The sequence below is a fragment of the Myxine glutinosa genome, unplaced genomic scaffold (genome assembly GCF_964187855.1).
Source record: "Myxine glutinosa unplaced genomic scaffold, kmMyxGlut1.1 SCAFFOLD_1105, whole genome shotgun sequence".
Classification (NCBI taxonomy): Eukaryota; Metazoa; Chordata; class Myxini; order Myxiniformes; family Myxinidae; genus Myxine; species Myxine glutinosa.
This window is the reverse complement of record NW_027617200.1, coordinates 87,488-109,609: the sequence shown is the minus strand read 5'-3', so window position 1 is coordinate 109,609 and position 22,122 is coordinate 87,488. Positions and strand designations below refer to the sequence as shown.

Below are 22,122 nucleotides of genomic sequence, written 5' to 3'. Positions count from 1 at the left end.
CATGTGAGCGATGACATCATAAATTTATATTTTCTAATATAATTGTTGAATAGATCACGCTCAATAAATTAAAAACTGATCAGACTAAGCGTAGTCCCTGTCGAATTATGACGTCATAATTATGGCACCAATGACATCATCATTAACACCTATTCCCCATATGGAGTTCTTTACAATGAGCCATTTAAATTTTTTCCATAAGCGGTTTTGGAAATATAGAGGTGCAACGTTTTTCGGTTTTTCCAAGATGGCCTTTACCACTGAACTATGACGTCATAATTATCATTAAAATATTCTGCAGGAGGAGTTGCACCAATGCTAAAAATTTCCTGTCGATCGGACCAAGGGTTGCAGAGAAAAAAATTCATACTGATCGAATCAAGTGTTGTACTTGCCGAATTATGACGTCATTATTAAGGTACTGATGACATCATCATTTACGTATCTTATTCTCCAAGGGGAGTGCTTGACATTGAGCCATATTTCAATTTTTTCCATGGAGTGGTTTCGGATATATAGAGGTGCAACTTTTTTCGATTTTTCCAAGATGGCGCCTGTACCACGTTACCAATGACGTCATAATTATCATTAGAACAATTACACAGGAGGAGCCGCTCATATTCTGAAAATTTCGTGTTCATCGGACTAACAGTTGCAGAGGAATTTTTTTTTTTTCATACTGATCAGATCAAGCGTGTACTTGTCGAATTATGCCGTCATAATGGAGGCACCTTTGACATCATCATTAACATATTTTATTCCCTATGGGGTGTACTTGACAATGAGCCATGTTTAAAAAATTTTCATGAAGTGGTTTGGGAGATATAGAGGTGTAACGTTTTTCCAAGATGGCGTCCGTACCACGTGACATATGACGTCATAATTATCAGCAAAAAAAATCTACAGGCAGAGGCGCCGACCTATCAGACCTATCAGAGGGCTGCAAAACGTAAACGGTTCAGCCTGGCGGAGGTATGCGCTCTACCGACCGAGTGCCGTACTCCAGTTGGCTTCGGTTTGAAAAGACATCAATTTGAAAAATCTACCTCTCGAGGTGGATTCCAACTCCCTCACATCCCCCGACCCCTTCTTGCAGCATTTAAAATGCAGACACGGCACACATATGGCACGCGTCCGCACCCGATTGCTTAACTTCTCACTCAACCTCACTACACCCAATGGATATTCATACATCAATAAACCACGCTCGGAGGGCCGAGGTGGTGGAATTGCCATAATTCACCGACAGGACATCAAGACCAGCCTCATCTCCATCTCTTCTGCTCCATCATTTGAACACCTGGCTTTTAAACTCTCTGGTCGCACACAGTCAGTCATGGCAGTCGTCTACCGCCCTCCCAAACCACACCCATCATTCCTGTCTGACTTCTCTTACTTTCTGACCCAGCTCTGTTCCTTCTCCCCCTCAATCCTCCTCCTCGGTGATTTCAATATCCACATGGACTCCACTGACTCCACAATAACCACTGACGTCACTGATTTACTCACCTGCTTTAACCTCACTCAACATGTCAACTTTCCTACCCATAACCGTGGTCACATTCTCGACCTTGTCTGCTCTACTGGACTAATTTTGCACCATCTCTCTAGCTCCGACCTCACCCTCTCTGACCACTTAGCCATCACTATGACCATCAACATCCCCACCAGAGCACCAAGGCATTATCGCATTATCAACTTCCATAAGCTAAACTCTCTTTCACCTACCTCATTCTCATCCACCCTCTCTGAAAAAAGTGTCCACTTCTCCCTTCGTTGACCTCCACACCCCTTCTGACCTCACTGACTACTACAACCACACACTCTCTTTCTGCCTCGACCAGCTTGCGCCTATAAAAACCAAAACAGTTTCTTTCACCCATTTTGCTCCCTGGTTTACCCCTGAACTCCGCCTGATGAAAACTCGTGCTCGCCAACTTGAAAGACTCCGCAATAAAACAGGTCTCACAATTCTCTCCCAAGCCTACAAGGACCACCTGCAGCACGACAAAGATGCCCTCTCCCGCGCCCGCTCCGCCTACTACTCTCAAATTATCCACTCTGGCTCCGGAAACCCAAAAGCACTCTTCTCTACAATAAACAAACTCCTCAGCCCCCTGGACACCACCACCCAGTCATTCACAGGAGACAACTGCATCTCCTTCCTTTCATTCTTCCAAAGCAAAATTGACAACATCTACAACAGCTTAACCACCACCGCACCTGCTCCCCCTCAAACCATCTGCCCCCCCTTATCCTGCCAACCCCTGTCTCAATTCTCCCCAGTCTCCCCTACTGACCTCTCTGAACTCCTCATAGGAATGAAAACTGCCACCTGCACTCTGGACCCCATCCCCTCCAGCTTTGTCAAGGCCTCCCTTCCTGCTCTCTCTCCACTTATCACTGCAACAATAAACTCCTCCCTGTCTACAGGCATCGTCCCACCATCCCTCAAAATTGCTGCTGTTACCCCCATTCTGAAAAAACCTGGACTCAACCCTGACACCCTAAATAACTTCAGACCAATCTCCAACCTACCCTTTCTGTCAAAAGTTTTGGAACGCGCTGTAGCCACTCAACTCAAACATCACCTCTCTGCCAATAACCTGTATGAAACATTCCAATCCGGATTCCGCTCCAACCACAGTACTGAAACTACTCTCCTCAAAATCACCAACGACCTTCTCCTCTCCTCTGACGCCGACAACCTCAACATTCTCATCCTCCTCGACCTCAGCGCCGCCTTTGACACCATCAATCACACCATCCTCCTCACCAGACTTGAAACCACCTTTAATATTACCGGCACTGCCCTCTCTTGGATCAAATCTTACCTCTCTGACAGACGCCAGTTCATCTCCATCAATAACTGCAAATCCCCCACTGCTCCCCTCCCCCAAGGTTCAGTTCTCGGCCCCCTCCTCTTCATCCTGTACCTGTCCCCCCTTGGTCACTTAATCCGCCATCATGGTCTCCAATTCCACTGCTTCGCCGATGACATCCAGCTTTTCATCTCCACCGCCACCCACTCTATCCTGACAAACTGCATCACCGAAATAAAATCCTGGCTTCAAATCAACTTCCTCAAACTTAACTATGATAAATCTGAAATAATCATCATTGGCCGCCCAAAAACGCTCACCAAATCTACCCATAACTTCGCCCTCAACATTGACGGTTTCCCAGTATCCACCTCCCCTCACATCCGGAATCGTGGCATTGTAGCGACCCATGGGTCCCCCAAGCAAGACCGGCATCAGAATCTCCTTGCTCCAGCCGGTGACGTCACCGGCGGGGATCCACGGCGCCAGAGTGGCTGGTCACGTGACCGCCAAAGCGTGCCGCGCGTGCAGGTATAATGAGCTACACCTGTGGATCACGTGACCACCGAAGCACGCCTCGCTTGAGAGGCGTGGCTTTCGGTTTCGGTTTTTGGTTTTGCTTTTAAGGCAGCCCGATAAACGGGCTTTTTAGTGTTCCCGAGTTGGTTTTACGAATAAACATCTTCTCGGACGAGTTTGTGCCTTGCCATCCTTTTATCCATATTCTGCTGGAGTCCGGACCCCTTCACTGGTGACCCCAAATTTGCAACACGGCAATGGACACCGCAGTGTCCCTCAAGCTGCCCACCTTCTGGGAAGCACATGCCGCCGTCTGTTTCGCGCAGGCGGACTCCCAGTTCGCCCTGCGTGGTATCACGGAGGACGCCACCCGCTACCATTACGTGGTCGCCGCGCTCGGCTCCGCGACCGCCGCCCGCTGCCTGAGCTTCCTCCAGTACCCGCCCGCTGACGGCAAGTACGACGCCATCAAGGCACTTCTGCTGGGCGCGTTCGCCCTTTCCCCGGCTGAGCGCGCACGACGCCTGCTCGACCTACCGGAGCTCGGCGATACGCGCCCGTCCGAGCGCATGGACTACATGCTCGCGTTGCTCGGCGAGCACCCCTCGGATTTCCTGTTTCAGGAGCTCTTTCTTCGCCAGCTCCCGGCCCCGGTACAGGTCGCCCTGGCAGGTACGACCATCGTAAACCCCCGCGACCTCGCCAAGGAGGCCGACAAGATCGCTTCGGCTAGCCAGCTCGCCGGAGCGGCGAGCCAGCTCGTCGGGGTGGCGGCCGGGAGCCTTCCCGCCCACCTGCCCGACGCAGTCTCCTTCCCGGAGACCGCCGGGCCGGCACGACTGGCAGCGGCGACGCCGCGTCGCCCGGTCCCGACGCGTCGCCCGGGGCCCCCGCCGGACCCGGCCTGGTGCTATTTCCATGCCAGGTTCGGGCGGCAGGCCCGATCATGCCGACCCCCGTGCACGTTCGACCCCGGGAAACGGGCGAGCTGGCATTCCCTCCCAGCAATGAACGCCGGCCGTTCCGGAAACCTGCTGTTCATCGCGGACCGAGCGTCGGGGCAGCACTTCCTCTGCGACACCAGCGCCCAGCTGAGCGTCATTCCCGCTTTGGCGGAGGACAGGCAGGCCGCCGTCTGCGGCCCCCCATTGGTCGCGGCCAACGGCTCCGCCATCCGCACTTTCGGCCCACGCACCGTCGCCCTCCGCTTCGGCAGCCAGCTCTTTCACTGGGAGTTCGTGATGGCGGACATCCCCATGGCTTTGCTCGGGGCCGATTTCTTGTGCGCCCACGGGCTGCTGCTAGACGTGAAACGCCGGCGTCTCGTCAACGCCGAGACTTTCAGCTCCCTGGCGTGCGCCTTGAGCCGGGCCGCACCCACCGAGTTTTCCTGCGCCCTCACATTGGCGGACGACTTCGCACGTCTCCTCGCGGAGTTCCCGGCCCTCACGCGGCCGACGTTTTCGGTCATCGCGGTGAGGCACGGCATTGAGCATCACATCCCCACTACGGGCCCGCCGGTGTACGCCCGGGCTCGCCGTCTCGACCCCGCCAAACCCGCCGTCGCCAAGGCCGAGTTCACGGCGCTGGAGCGCCTCGGCATCGTACGGCGCTCCGGCAGCGCCTGGGCCTCGCCGTTGCACATCGTCCCAAAGCCGGGGGGTGGGTGGCGGCCATGCGGCGACTACAGCCGCCTCAACGACGCCACTACCTCCGACAGGTACCCCGTCCCGCACTTCCAGGTTTTTTCCGCCCGGTTGGCGGGGCGAACCATTTTTTCTAAAGTGGACCTGATTCGGGGGTACCACCAGGTGCCCGTCTGCCCGGCCGACATCCCGAAGACGGCCGTGATCACACCTTTTGGCCTCTTTGAGTTCCTCCGGATGCCCTTCGGCCTCAAAAACGCGGCGCAGGCGTTCCAGCGCCTGATGGACGGCGTGCTGCGCGACCTGCCGTTCCTCTTCACCTACCTGGACGACATCCTCGTCGCCAGCACGTCCAGAGCCGAGCACATCCTCCACCTCCGGACGCTCTTCGGCCGCCTCAGCGAGCACGGCTTGATTGTCAACCCGGCCAAATGTCACTTTGGTGCGGCGACGATCGACTTTTTGGGCCACCGCATCACCCGGCACGGCGCTGTGCCGCTGCCGGCCAAAGTCGAGGCCATCGCCGCTTTCCCGCGCCCCCGCTCCGTCAAGGCGCTGCAGGAGTTCCTCGGGATGGTGAACTTCTACCACCGCTTCGTGCCCCGAGCGGCGCAACTCATGCGGCCCTTGTACGCCGCCCTCCGAGGCCAGCCGGTGAAGCACGATGTCGTCTGGTCCACGGACATGGACGCGGCTTTTGCCGGCGCGAAACGGGCCCTCGCCAACGCCACGCTGCTGGCCCACCCGGTACCCCATGCCCCCATCGCCCTCACCACGGATGCCTCCGACTACGCCGTGGGCGCGGTCCATGAGCAATGGGTGAACGGGGCCTGGCAGGCGCTCGCGTTCTTCAGCCGGCAACTCCTGCCAAACGAGCTGAAGTACAGCACGTTCGACCGCGAGCTCTTCGGGCTGCACCTGGCCGTCCGCCATTTTCGCCACCTCCTGGAGGGCCGCCCATTCACGGCCTTTGTCGACCACAAGCCATTGATTTTCGCAATGGCCAAGGTCACGGAGCCGTGGTCGGCCCGCCAGCAGCGCCACCTCTCCGCCGTGTCGGAATACACCACGGACATCCAGCACGTCGCCGGGAAAGACAACACCGTGGCCGACTGCCTTTCTCGGGCCGGCGCCAACGCCGTCCACCTCAGCGTGGATTTCGCCCTGATGGCGACGGACCAGACCACCGACGGCACGGTGCAGGCGCTCAGGGTGGCAGACACGGGCCTCCGCTTGGCTGACGTCCCCTTCGCGGGCACGGTCCTGCTTTGCGACGTCTCCCAGGGCCGACCGCACCCCGTCGTGCCGGTCTCCTGGCGGCGCCGCATTTTCGCTTCCCTCCACGACCTCTCGCACCCAGGCCGGAAGGCGTCCCAGAAGCTGGTGTCGGCACGCTTCGTCTGGCACGGGTTGCGACGACGAGAAGTCCGCGACTGGGCCAACGCCTGCACAGCCTGCCAGCGGGCCAAGGTCCACCGTCACACCCTGGCTCCGTTGGCTCCTTTCACCGTGCCAGAGCGGCGTTTCGACCACGTCCACGTGGACCTGGTGGGTCCCCTGCCCCCATCGCGGGGGTTCACCCACCTGCTCACCATGGTGGACAGGACCACCAGGTGGCCAGAGGCCGTGCCCCTCACCTCCACCACCACCGCCGACATGGCGCAGGCGTTCATCGCCACCTGGGTCGCGCGCTTCGGCGCACCGGCGGACATCTCGTCCGACCGCGGCCCACAGTTCACGTCCGAACTTTGGGGCGCGGTCGCCCGCTCGTTGAGAGTCACTCTGCACCGCACCACGGCCTACCACCCCCAAGCCAACGGGTTGTGTGAGCGGTTTCACTGCTCCATGAAGGCCGCACTCATGGCCGGCCTCAAGGACGACGGGTGGGCCGACCGGCTCCCGTGGGTCCTTTTGGGCCTCCGCACGGCCCCCAAGGAGGACCTCCAGGCGTCCACCGCCGAGCTGGTGTACGGCCAGACTCTCCGCGTGCCGGGCGAGTTCGTGCCCGACGCCACCAGCCCCTGGTCCGCCGCGCGCCAGCGCACGGACTTCCAGGAGGCCGCCCAACGTTTCGCCCCGGTGCCAACGTCCCGCCACGGCGACCCCCACTCCTACGTCCCCCCAGCACTCCGCACGGCGGAGTACGTCTTTGTGCGCCACGACGCGCACCGGGGGCCGCTCCGGCCACCTTACGACGGACCCTTCCGGGTCCTACGCCAGGACAACAAGTCCTTCATCGTCAGCATCGGCGGCCGGGCGGACCGGATCTCGCTGGACCGCCTCAAACCGGCCCACATGGACGTCGGCCAGTCGCCACGGCTGGCTGTGCCACCGCGGCGCGGCCGCCCCCCGTCCACTACACCCCCCATCCGACCATCCACCACCACACCGGACACCCCCCCCCCCCCCCCGCGACCGGCCAGGGGTCGTTTCGGTCGGGTCATCCGGACCCCCCTCAGGTTGACCTCCCTGGACCAAGTCCATTCTGGGGGGGCGTGTGTAGCGACCCATGGGTCCCCCAAGCAAGACCGGCATCAGAATCTCCTTGCTCCAGCCGGTGACGTCACCGGCGGGGATCCACGGCGCCAGAGTGGCTGGTCACGTGACCGCCAAAGCGTGCCGCGCGTGCGGGTATAATGAGCTACACCTGTGGATCACGTGACCACCGAAGCACGCCTCGCTTGAGAGGCGTGGCTTTCGGTTTTGGTTTTGATTTATAAGGCAGCCCGATAAACGGGCTTTTTAGTGTTCCCGAGTTGGTTTTACGAATAAACATCTTCTCGGACGAGTTTGTGCATTGCCATCCTTTTATCCGTATTCTGCTGGAGTCCGGACTCCTTCAGCATCATCATTGATCAAACCCTCTCCTTCGACAAATACACTAAACAAATCACAAAGACAGCCTTCTTTCACCTGAAAAACATCGCCAGTCTCCGTCCATCCCTCTCCTCCACGGCTGCAGAAACCCTCATCCACGCCTTCATCACCTCCCGTCTGGACTACTACAACAGCCTCCTCTATGGTTCACCCTCAATAATCATCAATAAACTCCAATACATTCAGAACTCCGCTGCCCGTCTACTCACCCATTCCCGGACCCGTGACCACATCACCCCCGTCCTTTATAAGCTTCACTGGCTCCCCATCCCCCAGAGAATCCAGTACAAAATCCTCCTCTTGACCTACAAAGCCCTCCATAACCTGGCCCCATCCTACCTGACTGACCTCGTCTCCAGACACACTCCCACCCGCAACCTCCGCTCTGCTGGCGCCAACCTCCTGTCCCCCCCCATCCAGACCAAATTCAGATCCTGGGGGGACAGGGCCTTCTCCATCGCTGCTCCCACCCTCTGGAACTCACTACCTCACACCATCAGAGACTCCTCCTCACTCACCACATTCAAAACATCACTCAAGACCCACCTGTTCAACACTGCATTTAACATTTAACCCACAGCATTTAACCCCTGACTATCTCTTCTCCTTCTCCTTCCTTTTGCTTTGATTATTTACCTATTTATTTTTGTCTTTTTGCACTTGTTTTTTGTACTCTGTCAAAGCGCCTTTGGGCTTCTTGAAAAGCGCTATATAAAATAAATGTATTATTATTATTATTATTATTATTAACACCGCATTTCGCTTCGCAAGCGCAGGGAAACACCTAGAACAGCACTTAGTGGAGAGCATACCAGGCCAGGCTGAACACTTTACATTTTGTAGCCCACTCATCGGCTGGATCTGCATCTGGACCTAAACCAAAATCTAATCAGTTTGTTATTGCAACCAACACAACTCATTCACCAAGTTTTGTCATAACCTGTCCACAACGTTTTGAAATATCGTGCTAAAAAACGTTTTTGTCCCTATCTCTCAGTGATGAAGAATTACTTAAAGAATTCTAATATCCAGATCCAGACCCAGATCTTCACCAAAATCTAATGAATTCGTCCTTGTCAGCACGATACTTGCAAAATCCACCCCCCCCCCCCCCAAAAGGATACTGTTATGGATTTGAGAATTGTGTTTTTTTATTGTAATTGTAAAATATCACCCTCCTTCCTCCATTTATTGTGTATAAAGGTCAAAGGTCGTTCCCGTTAGTTATTCCATATACCACACGTAACCAATCATAGATTTCCTCCTTGTTCAGTAGTTATCTCCTTATTATGTGTCTTAGATTAAGGCTGTGTCTTCCATTAATTAACACTCCATTGCACCAAATTCAAACAAGGTAGATTCCCTTCACATCCCCCTTTCGACAATTGCCAGCTGCATTGAGCGGTTTGCTGCATTCTGCCGCTGCTGTGGGGTTGTGGTTGTTTTCGCTGCAAGACTCCATTAGCCACAAGGTCATCTCGGAGCCGAAGGTGGGAGGAGTCGGCCCAGCGCCGGGAACAAGGCGTGGCCTTGCCAACGCCTCCTTTAAGGGCGGGATCGGTGAGCCCTCGCGACCAATCAGGGCCGAGGCGAGCTCACCGATGGGCGTGTCCTGGAGGCCGGCGGCTTGATCGCCGGAGGCGATATATAAACGCGCGCGGAAGCCTTTGGAACGAGTCGAGAGAAACGGGAGGGAGTTCAAGGGAGTTCAAGAGAGAGAGGAGTTCAAAGGAGTTCAAGAGAGAGAGGAGTTGAAGGGAGTTCAAGAGAGCTAAAAGGAGTTCAAGAGAGAGAGAACCCATCACGCCAGCCCCCCCCCCCGCCCCCCAGCAGCTTTGACTCCACCAAGCAGCGTTGGCTCCACCAGGCAGCTTTAACTCGACCGGCGGAGCTCGTCCCGCGGCAGCTCGCACGACCGCAGCTTGGGCATTGACGGCGGTGCCGACCGTGGCCACGGAGGAACGGAGCTGCCGCTCCTGGCCCGACCAGTACACAGTTCCCGTGGACCTCCCTTTCCCTCCAGCCATCCACCTCCTGCATTCGTTCCTGCCATCATTCCCCGTGTAAGAGTGCTCGTAGTCTGTCTTTGTCTCGTTCCTGGGTTATAAGTAGGACTGCAGTAGTTAAGCTAATCATTGCACTGTGTCTCCTGGCTCCTTTCTGTCGTTATTTTATTATCCTTCCTTCTTCCTTGGTTTCTTTAATTGTGTAAATAGTAGGAATAAATAATATTCGTATTTCCAACCTTTTGTCTTCTTCTTCTTCACATCCTTCGTCTTTGTCTTTTCCAAATTGAATACCTGTGGCACGATTTGGCCAACGTTCAGGAATCGGGTCTAGTATCTGTTAATAGTTTGTGCCGCGGTTGCCAAAACCGCTCGGCAATTAATATCTGTCCGCGGTACGAACGGGGCTGTGCCACCGGCCTTTCCGGAGGTCGCTGTACAGCGTCAGGGACCACGTCGGTCAGTCATAAACGAGGGGACTAATCCCCCCTCGATAAGGGGAACAGAGGCCGACGTTGGGTTCCATAACAATACCATTGATCCATCAAATTGTCCATTTCATCCAGATTAAAATCAACAACCTTAAATTGATGATTTTAGAAGTTTCACCTTGAGTTGACCTTTGACCTTTTCACCTCAAAAATAGTTGTTTTCCCAATTGAGTGAGGCGCTATGCAAATGCTGTTAAATTTTCAAGTCAATCAGATGAAAATTAATGATATTTGAGATGAAAATTGATGATTTTGTAAGTTTGACCTGGAGTTGACCTTTGACCTCAAAATAGTTTGTTTCCCTATTTAGTGACTCAATGTGCAAATGCTGTTCAATTTTCAATTAAGTTGGATGAAATTTGACGGGTTTTCAGGTGAAAATTGATGATTTTTGAAGTTTGACCTTGAGTTGACCTTTGATATTTTGACCTCAAAAATAGTTGGTTTTCCAATTTATTGACTCAATATACTAATGCTATTCAATTTTCAAGTCAATCGGATTTCAAAAGGCGATTTAAGAAATTTGACCTCCAGATGACCTTTGACCTCAAAATCAACAGGCTTCTCAATTGTGACGACCTCTACGACTTGGTAAAGTTTCGTGATGCTCGGTTTAGAATTGTGACCTGTAGGCCGGTGACAAACATACAAACAAAGAGACAGACAGACAGACAGACAGAATAACAAACGCAACCGACCAATATACTTGAAAAATCTTCGATTTTGGAAGTAACAAACCTGGCAGGTATACGGAAAAGTGAGAGAACCTTGACCTTTGAACATGATATCGCTCCCACTCAGGAACAATTTCTATCAATGAAAAATTAAGCATCTGATTTGTTTATTTTTGAGAGTTCACTTTCAAAATTTTGGAACAAAATGTCACAGTAATGCTTCTGTAACAGTCATAACCCACATTGCAATACATAACTCGTCCATCCTACGTCTACTAGGCCCATACAGAAATCTCATCCTATGCCCTACAGAAAACGTTATCAAATCTGCTCGGAATTTGTAGGTCATGTTTTTCAACTCAATTATGCCAAGTTTGACATCACATAGCGCAAACACTTGTGGTCGTATCTGTTTTATGCAAATGACGACACTCTCATGTTGACCTTTGACACATATAGTCAAATAACATTGACAGCCTCACTTTTCTCCTTCGGAATCCTCCGGAAAGTACTTACTTCGGAAAGTAAAGTTTGACGAGGATAGCTGAAAGCATTGGCGAGTTATCGCACTCAGACAAACGCACATACAAACAAGACAGACATATGACGAAAATTTTCAATTTTTATCATAACAAACAAGAAAGATGTCGTGCATAGCACGATACTTGCGAAATCCATAAAACAAATTTGACCTTAAAAATAGTTAGTACTTGAATTAAATGACGAAATATGCAAATCCTCTTCAAATTGCAAGTCAATCTGATGAAAATTGACGACAATAGAAATTTGGCCTTTGTTGACCTTTTGACCTCAACAATAATTACCATAGGCCTATGATGATCTTTTGACCTTTAGACCGCAAAAATAATTGGTGGTTGAATTCAGTGACCTGATGTGCAAATCCTGTTCAAATTTCAAGTCAATCGGATGAAAATTCAGGGTTTTAGAAATCACATCAAAGTTGTTGACTCTTGGCCTATGTTAATCTTTCGACCTTTTGATCTTAAAATCAATAGACTTCTTGCTTATGACAAACTGTACCATTTGGTGAGGTTTCGTGAAGATCGCTTTGGAATTATGACCTGTAGGCGATTTACATACAGACAAATAAACAGACAGACAGAATAACACACTTGAAAAAGTGTCGATTTTCACAGGTAATTAACAAACAGACAGACAGACAAAGACAGGGGTGAAAATATAACCTGCATCCACCTTCAGTGGTAGAAGTGAAAATGAGACTAACAAGGAGCTGATACTCTTGGTCCCCCGCATTTTGGTTGAGTAATAGGTCTGTGTAAAGTGAAAGCTAAATCTTGAGCTGTTACCAAGCCAAGTTAGCGATATGGTTGCCATGGCAACATAATTCAACATAATTGTAGCTCTTTCACGAGCCTCGATCTGGTATACAAAAAAAAAATTCAGCCAATCACACCCGTGATCTAATCAGATTGAGATAATGTCATCAGGAACAGATATCTACAGTATGAAAGCTAAATGTCCAACTGTTTTTGAAATATTGCGAACACAAACGTACATGGATGGATGGCCGGTCGGTCGGTCGGACAGAGCTTATTTTAATGTCCCTGGTCTCCGACCTTATCGGGAGGATGGGCGACAAGATTATCTCAAGTGCTCAAGGAAAGATGTAAGCACCAAGAGAACAGTTTGCAACAAATGTGTATAAACAAGGATGGGAAAACTCCGAGGGAAGTGGTTAGTTGAGGAAGGTACCTGGGACAGCAGTGGTCCGGTGATACTGATGGCCTTGCACAGGGGGCAGGAGGGCAGGATTGGAGAAAACAGGTGTTCTGTCGTTCCTGAATGAATGGGACATTAAGGTACCGAAGAGTTATGCTGACTAGTTAATGGTAAAGAACATACAGTCACGTGAAAAAGTAAGTACACCCCATGTAAAGTTTTGACTTTTTCAACATATTTCAACATACAGCTATTTGATCTTCATTTCAACAATATTGACAGATAAAGGTGATATCATATAACAAATATCATGAAACATTTACATTTTGTAGTCCATTGTATAATTTAAATAAACATAAATGCAAATTTCGCATGTGGAAAAAGTAAGTACACCCAAACATTTATCACTACTTCAAATAACTAAAATTAGAATCAGGTGCACCAGCTCAGGTGCAAATGATTAGAACATCGTTAGAGAGGATCTTGGAGGAACCTGTCTTATTTAAACCTCAGACATTTAGTTTGGTTTGCTCTTTGTTGTTGAAGTGTGCGGCGTCACCATGCCTAGATCAAAAGAGGTCTCTGAGGACTTCAGAAAGAAGGTTATAGATGCCTACGAGTCTGGGAAGGGATTTTAAAAGATCTCCAAACAATTTGAAATCAATCATTCGACTGTCCGGAAGATCATCTACAAGTGGAGAAGATTCCAAACAACTGCCAACTTGTTCAGGCCAGGCCGCCCCAACAAGTTCAGCTCGAGAGCAGACCGCAAGATGCTGAAAGAAGTCTCGAAGAACTCCAGAATGTCATCACGGGAACTACAGGTAGCTCTTGCCACTGTTGATGTCAAAGTGCACAAGTCTACCATTAGAAAGAGGCTGCACAAATTTGATCTACATGGGAGGTGTGCCAGGGGGAAACCTTTGCTGTCCAGAAACAACATCAGGGCAAGACTAACGTTTGCTAATGAACACCTAGGCAAAAACCAGCACTTCTGGAACAATGTGCTCTGGACAGATGAGACAAAGGTAGAGCGATTTGGCCACAGTACCAGAAGACATGTTTGGCGAAAACCAAATACAGCATTTGACCACAAGAACCAAGTGTAAAGCATGGTGGTGGAAATATTATGGTTTGGGGCAGCTTTGCTGCATCAGGGCCTGGGCAGCTCACCATCATAGAATCCACTATGAATTCTTCATTGTACCAGAGGGTGCTTGAGGATAATGTGAGGCCATCTGTCGGAAAGTTGAAGCTCAACCGAAGGTGGACCTTGCAACATGACAATGACCCTAAACATACCAGTAAATCCACCAAGGAATGGCTGAAAAGAAAGAAATGGAGGGTTCTGGAATGGCCAAGTCAAAGCCCGGATCTAAATCCCATCGAGATGTTGGGGGATTTGAAACGAGCTGTGCATGCAAGAAACCCCTCAAACATCGCACAGCTGAAAGAATTCTGAATGGAGGAGTGGGGCAAAAATTTCTCCCAGTCGATGTCAGAGACTGGCAGACAGTTATAGGAAACGCCTACTTGAGGTTGTTTCTGCCAAAGGGGGCAATACCACCTATTAGAGCCAAGGGTGTACTTACTTTTTCCACATGCGAAATTTGCATTTATGTTTATTTAAATTATAGAATGGACTATAAAATGTAAATGTTTCATGATATTTGTTATATTATATCACCTTTATCTTTCAATATTGTTGAAATGAAGATCAAATAGCTGTATGTTGAAATATTGTTACGGTCCGCGGATTAGATGTTATTTTTTACCGAGCGGTGGTGTAACCGTGGCCGAACAGTTGTTCCCCGACTAAACCCGATTCACCCGATTCACCCAAACATTGGCCGTATCGCGCCACAGATACTCAATCTGGAAAACTCTAAAGCGACCGAATGCAAAGAGGAAGAAGAAGACGTACAGAAGAGTAACGGGGTTTATTATGTACACATACACAAGCAAGAAGAACAGTCACGATTATTTACAGGGGACATGAGACGCAGGCGACACAGTGCAAATTACTAGCTTATCTAACAGGCTTACTTAATACCCAGGACAGAACAAACGAAGACACAGACTCACGCGGGGAATTGCAGAGTGGATTGACTGGAAGGAGAGGAAAGTCCACTGGGTCCGGCAGCACGATCCGCACGTTCTGCAGCCGCCGTTCCTTCGCGGCCCTGCTCCGAACTGCCGTCCAGGCCCCTAAGCGGCTGGCGAGTGTTGTTGCTGCTGCTGCTGTAGACGCTGCCGCTGGCGAGCAAGGTGACGAATAGCAGGCTTTTGCGCTTCCCTGGATGACCTCTGCTTTTGGACCTCACAACTCAGCTCTGCTCTGACAACCCAGCTCTTTCCTTTGCACCTCACCACGCAGCTCAGCTCAGCCTTGGACCTTTTTTGCAACTCTCTTGGACTCATCTGCTTGTCTCTCTTTTCGCCACTCTCGGTGGGGGATGATGCAACGGGTTTTATAACCCCCGCCCTTCACCCTTTGCGAACCTCCCCCAAGCATTCTCTCTCCGCCCTCTCAAGCCAAACCCCTTGTTCATGGTTGGTCGAGTGGGGCTGGCTCACTCCTCCCCTCTCTGACGAGGTGGGGACCCGCCTTTCTTCCCCAACCCTGCTTCGTGGTCAATGGCGGCTTTGGAGGGGATGTAATTGCCAAATTGAGGCTTGGCCATTACGAAAGGGGAAATGGAGGTTTTTGGGAATGGGAATGAAGGGAATCTATCTCTTTTACTCGGTGCAATGGAGTGTCATGTTAATGGACGACAAGGCCTTACCCTAAAACACATAATAAGATATAAGCTACTGAACAAGGGTTTTATCGGGTCCTGCAATGTGGTGTTTCATGGAATAACTACCGAGACGCCCTTTTTATCTTTACACAACTCCGGAGGCAGGAGGCGCAGAATAAACAATAATAATAATAAAGCACACAATAAAAAAAAAATACAGTCCTCATATCCGCAACAATATGTTGAAAAAGTCAAAACTTTACATGGGGTGTACTTACTTTTTCACGTGACTGTAAGTGAACACACAACATGCATTTTAAAGGCCATTTTCCCTGCTAGAGCGGGGGTTAGCCTAAAATGAAAGTGTAAGTGAACAAATAAATGAAGGGAAAAAACCCCCCAAAAAACCAAGAAAACATCTAACAATGCAGGAGGAATTAACAATTAATGGAATGAGGGAGCAATTGTAACATTTATAGAGGTCGCAGTTTCCGCTTCCTTTTAGTGGCTTTAAACTCAAAACTGAACGTATGCAAGTGATGGGACAATTAGTCTGTTAAACCGAGAGCCCTTAATCTGTCTGAGTTACGGTGCCATTATTTATTGAGCACTTACAATTCGACTCGGTGCCATTTTAAATCAGACTTGGTGGTGTAATGGTCGGAGCGTCCACTCTGAGTCGAAGAGGTCGGTGGTTCGAAGCCTGTCAGAGTCAAATGGAAGGCTTTAAAAATGGTACGTGCTGCTTCCTTGCTTGATACTCAGGACTTAGAGGGGATAGATTGAGGCAAGAGTGCAGACAATCAAACCAGAGATGGGCGATAGCAGTGCAGGTTTTGATGGGCCGAATGACCTCTTCCTGTATTGAAGTTCTGTGTAACAGAACATTTATTAGTCCCCTAACGGTTTCACCGGAAGGGACTATAGGTTTGCTCTCCATCTGTCTGTCTGTCTTTCCGACCATATTACACTTATATAAATTTCTTGGAGTTTCTGCACATGCGCAACGAACATTCTGGGGCAGATTACATCATTTTGAAAGTCGTGTATTAGCATCCTTATCCTGTACACACATCTCCATCCTCCATTAGTAATTGGCATGGTCTCACTGCTTAACATCTTATCTTTCTTGCTAGACAATATTGAACAATATATAACCCATAACATGAGTAAAATGTATTTCTTCCCCCCAAGCCCTCTCCCTCCCACAGATCTCCCGATGTCCCTGTTCTCTGCTGTTGTACTTGTGTGCTTCCCTCTCTCCCCATCTTGTCTCCCGCTCCCTTTATTGTATGTTTTGTTTGTCCGACTGTTTTTTTTTGTGATTGATGTTAGCTCTTACACGAGCCTCGATTTTGTATACAAAAAAAATAAATAAAATAATGTGATAAGTGAAAGGACTGTAGATAAAGTTTTTCCTAACTGTATCCATAACCCATCTACCCAGAAAATCTGGTTGAAAGAGATACAGACATGGACAATAAAAAGGAGACAGAAAAACTAAGTCAGAGAACATATAGGACAAAGATTTAGACTTAAATTATGGCCGAAGGCAATCTACCGATAAATTGTCAATGAAAGTTGGACTGTGATTAATAAGGCTGTTGCAATGTGAGAAGAGGTGTGGGAGGTTTTCAGTGAAAGAGACTTAATGTATGAAGGGCTCTTTTGTAAATGTCACAAGATATTATAATTCACTCCAAAAAGATAATTATTCTACGGTTACCCTCTGTACATGGTTGCCATTAGCAACCAGCAGCCTCTCACAGTAGTAAATTAGAGGGGATGGGCCTTGACTTTGACACTACTGTAATGGAGACAAATAGTCAGACGAAAGGAATGAAAAAGCAGAGCAATTGGAGCTCAGATAAATTATGGTATGAAGCCATTTATCTGGTGCTTGAGGACGTGGACTACCAGCTCAGATACGAGGATCAGATCCAAGAATGACAATACCCTGAAAATACAAAGGATTGTTAACCACCTTGACTTGGTGTGATTGTCCCTCATTTGAGTCGTTTCTTGTGAATTTAAATCTGCTATCATTTTATATCCATCTCCCTCTGTTTCGATGATGTATCCTTCCAATCAATTGCAATACATTTCAAAAAATGTACAGTATCTGCCTTCAATTATTTCTCCTTCTTCTGCCACTGCCAAGATGATCACCGAATAACTCCACGTTGGTTGGTTTTTGGACTGCTGAGGCAGTGTGGCACCCATAGGCCAGGATTAAAATTGTAAAGATCGTAGAAATGGTGCCCTTACCAGGCAAGTACAGGTCATGCATCCTTCTGCAGTGTGGAACTCTTCTCCATTCTCATAAAGCTGACCGCCCGCCTCACACATAGCCACAGATGTCAGGCTTAGGGTGTTTGCAGCCCGGAGACCACGCTGCGGCTCCTGTAGTGGAAGAGCTTCCAGAGGGCTGGGTATAGGATTAGCAGTGGTAGCTTCTGGTGCTGGGGTGGAGAATATGGCAAAGAAGAATCACTGTCACGTCATGCAATGTCTGGAAAAAATAAGAGACAAGTATTTTCTTTATTTTTTTTTGTGTACAAGATCGAGGCTCGTGTAAGAGCTAACATTAATCACATAAAAACAAACTCACACATAAAACATAAGATACAGGGAGCGGGAGACAAGATGGGGAGAGAGGGGGAAGCACACAAGTAAAACAGTAGAGAACAGGGACATCGGGAGATCTGTGGGAGGGAGAGGGCTTGGGCGGAGAGGGTATGGGAAGGGGGGGGGGGGGGGGTGGGAGAGGTATAAAACACATGGACACTGCTAGGTCTTCCAGGAAAGAAGTCGCTATATCAAAAAAGTGGATCTAGGGTGAATTAGCGGGGGTAGAAAAGATCAAGGTTTTGTATGGGGATAAAAGGAGGGAGTGGGATAAAAGGAGGGAGGGAGTGGGATCCCCTGGAGGGAGGAGTGGGATTGAAGAGAGTGAGGGAGTTTGTTCCAGAGGCAGGAGAAAAGAGGAATGAAAGAGGAATGGTGAATAGAGAGTCTTGATTTTGGCAGTTTCACCATAAGTTGAAAGTTTCAAGTTGTCCTGAATGCATCAATATTTGGAAGTGAGAAATAAATGAGGAAGAAAATGAATGAGTGAAGTTATGGGGAGTGAAGAAGTAATACAATTTGTTGTCTGGAACTTCGTGGCAACTAAATTAAATTTTGTTGTCGCACTACGATGGAGTCCATAAAATCTAAAATGTAGGAGTGGACATCTTAAATCAATAAAATCTAAAATGTAGGAGTGGACACCTTAAATCCATAAAATCTAAAATGGAGGAGTGGACACCTTAAATCCATAAAATCTAAAATGTAGGAGTGGACACCTTAAATCCATAAAATCTAAAATGTAGGAGTACAACAACAACAACAGGCATTTTAAGGCCATTTTCCCTGCAAGAGCGGGGGTTAGCCTTGCGGTCCCCATGACAATGTTCTCCATTTTGCCCTATTTCCTGCATCTCCCCTTGTAAACAAACCCCCTTGCCCGCATTTCTTCTTCGACCATCTTTAGCCAAGTCTTTCTCGGTCTTCCCCGTCCTCTATTTCCTTCTACATTCATTCCCATCACTCTTTTCAACCAGTCACTTTCATCCTTCCACAACACATGACCAAACCATCTCAACCTGTTTCTCTTCACAGCATCCATCACAGGCTCTATTCCCATCATCTTTCGCAATTCATCATTTGTCTTCCTCTCTCTCAACGATACTCCACACATCCACCGAACCATTCGCATTTCCACCCTTTCCAGCCTTCGTTGCTGCTCTACGTTCATTACCCATGTCTCACTTCCATAAATCATAACACTTCTCACACATGCAGCATACAACTTTCCCTTCAGCTTCAATGACACTCCCCTCCTCGTCAGCACGCCACTCAGTTCCCAAAACTTCTTCCATGCACACCTCACTCGAGCAACCGTTACCGAGTCTGATCCACCTTCTCCATTCAGCATGTCTCCAAGGTAACAAAATGTTTTCACACCTTCCAGCTTCACGCCATCTCCAAGATCCAACTCAACATTTCCTCCATCTGCAGCTCCCTCTGTGCACACCTTACACTTGAATGTAGCTGCCACACTGGTTAATGACCCTCTCAAACCACTACATTTTTGATGAACCCACTCAGCGCACATTGTACATTGAATGGAATTCACTCCGACACCCTTCCTGCACACAGCACACGGCCACTTCCCAGTTCTTTCCACCTCACCACATGCTTTACCACTTGCCATCACCTTCGTTTTTCCGATATTCACCTTCAGACCTTTTGTCTCCATACATTCCTTCCACTTGTTCATCTTCTCCTTCAGTCCATCCATACTTTCTGCAATCAACACCAGATCATCTGCATACAACAACTCCCACGGTAGACCCTCCTTTACGTTCTGAGCCAGCCCCTCCATCACAGCTACAAATAGTAGTGGACTTAGTACCGACCCTTGATGCACTCCCACCTTCACCTCAAACTCACCACTGTTCCCGTCCTTCGTCCTTACAGCTGTGCGCGCTCTTTTGTACATTGCCATCACGACTCTGATCAACCATTCCTCCACTCCTAACTTCCTCAATGCCCATGTCACTACTTCACGTGGAACCCTATCGAATGCTTTCTCCAGATCTACAAACCCGAGAAACAACTTCTTCCTCTTCTCCATATACTTCTCCTGCAACTGCCTCACAATAAAAAGCACGTCTGTCGTTCCACTTCCTGGCATAAATCCAAACTGCATTTCGTCAATCTTCACTTTCTTCCTTATCCTCCTCTCCAACACCCTTTCCAATACCTTCACCTCCAATACCTAAAATGTCGGAGTGGACACCTTAAATCCATAAAATCTAAAATGTAGGAGTGGACACCTTAAATCCATAAAATCTAAAATGTAGGAGTGGAAACCTTAAATCCATAAAATCTAAAATGTAGGAGTGCAAACCTTAAATCCATAAAATCTAAAATGTAGGAGTGGACACCTTAAATCCATAAAATCTAAAATGTAGGAGTGGACACCTTAAATCCATAAAATCTAAAATGTAGGAGTGGACACCTTAAATCTATAAAATCTAAAATGTAGGAGTGGAAACCTTAAATCCATAAAATCTAAAATGTAGGAGTGGACACCTTAAATCCATAAAATCTAAAATGTAGGAGTGGACACCTTAAATCCATAAAATCTAAAATGTAGGAGTGGGCACCTTAAATCAATAAAATCTAAAATGTAGGAGTGGACACCTTAAATCCATAAAATCTAAAATGTAGGAGTGGACACCTTAAATCCATAAAATCTAAAATGTAGGAGTGGACACCTTAAATCCATAAAATCTAAAATGTAGGAGTGGACACCTTAAATCCATAAAATCTAAAATGTAGGAGTGGAAACCTTAAATCCATAAAATCTAAAATGTAGGAGTGGAAACCTTAAATCCATAAAATCTAAAATGTAGGAGTGGACACCTTAAATCCATGAAATCTAAAATGTAGGAGTGGAAACCTTAAATCCATAAAATCTAAAATGTAGGAGTGGACACCTTAAATCCATAAAATCTAAAATGTAGGAGTGGACACCTTAAATCCATGAAATCTAAAATGTAGGAGTGGACACCTTAAATCCATAAAATCTAAAATGTAGGAGTGGAAACCTTAAATCCATAAAATCTAAAATGTAGGAGTGGAAACCTTAAATCCATAAAATCTAAAATGTAGGAGTGGAAACCTTAAATCCATAAAATCTAAAATGTGGGAGAATGCAAACTTATATAAGTGAATTTAAGTAGGATGACCACAAAAAAATGGTACTGACCGCTGACCTGACCTCTAAGACCTTCCTCCATACGAAAGATATAATATTCCTTTTTGCGCAAAGTGCGCAAAGTGGAGTTCGTATATGCTTAGCAGATTTAGTCAAGATAGCCCCATTTTTTAAACATTCCGTGGACAACTAAAGACAAATCATTTTCAGTTGAAATCTAACTGAAAACGAAATCCTTCAATAATACTCCAACTGCATTCAGGGTTAGTTGATCAAGGACAACATCTACCGAGGAAGGCCACAATGCACAGATGATCTCAAAATAGCAATAACTGACAAAATCCGTTCAGTCACTGCAGCCAAATGTGTCAGAATAAAAACATATTTTTCCCATCAAATCAAAGTGTACCTGCAGCGTCGAGGCTGACATCTGGAGCATGTGCTCGAACCTCAATCAAATTGACATTAAAGACATCCACCTGAAGCCTTCCACAGTGATCATGCATCATGTGAAACGAATGTGCATCAAGGAACGGGTCATTTAAAATAAAAAATAAGGTATATTTTTTATGGCTACCACCTTTTTGTGGTCACATTATTAATAGAGATAAAGCAAGCAAAGTAAAAATGCAAAGGAATAGTTGATTAAGATGATCGTTTCTCAAGATAAGTGAGTGAAACATAACATGATCCTTCACCTGGCATGCAAACAGGGCAGCACTGGTCTGCTGGCAATACCCTTTCAGGACACGTGAGTCGCGGGCATATTGTGGTGTGGCACTCAACTTTGCCATCCTAACTCACAAAAAGCAGAGGACAACCGCAAAAAAGCATAAATCACTTGCTTAAGCATCAAGTTAAAAGGAAGATCTTTT

General features: G+C 48.3%; 1 protein-coding gene across 2 annotated transcripts in view; it reads right to left on the bottom strand.

The window, feature by feature from the left end:
- The window catches only part of LOC137431671 (kielin/chordin-like protein), a 121,273-nt gene that overhangs the window by 25,025 nt on the left and 74,126 nt on the right, over positions 1-22,122 (bottom strand). For both annotated transcript variants that reach the window (XM_078769089.1, XM_078769090.1), the window contains exons 6-8: positions 21,946-22,042; positions 17,746-17,939; positions 12,770-12,855 (exon numbers count right to left, since the gene is read on the bottom strand). In XM_078769089.1, the coding sequence (XP_078625215.1) occupies positions 12,770-12,855; positions 17,746-17,939; positions 21,946-22,042 (377 nt within the window). The remainder of the gene's footprint in view (positions 1-12,769; positions 12,856-17,745; positions 17,940-21,945; positions 22,043-22,122) is intronic.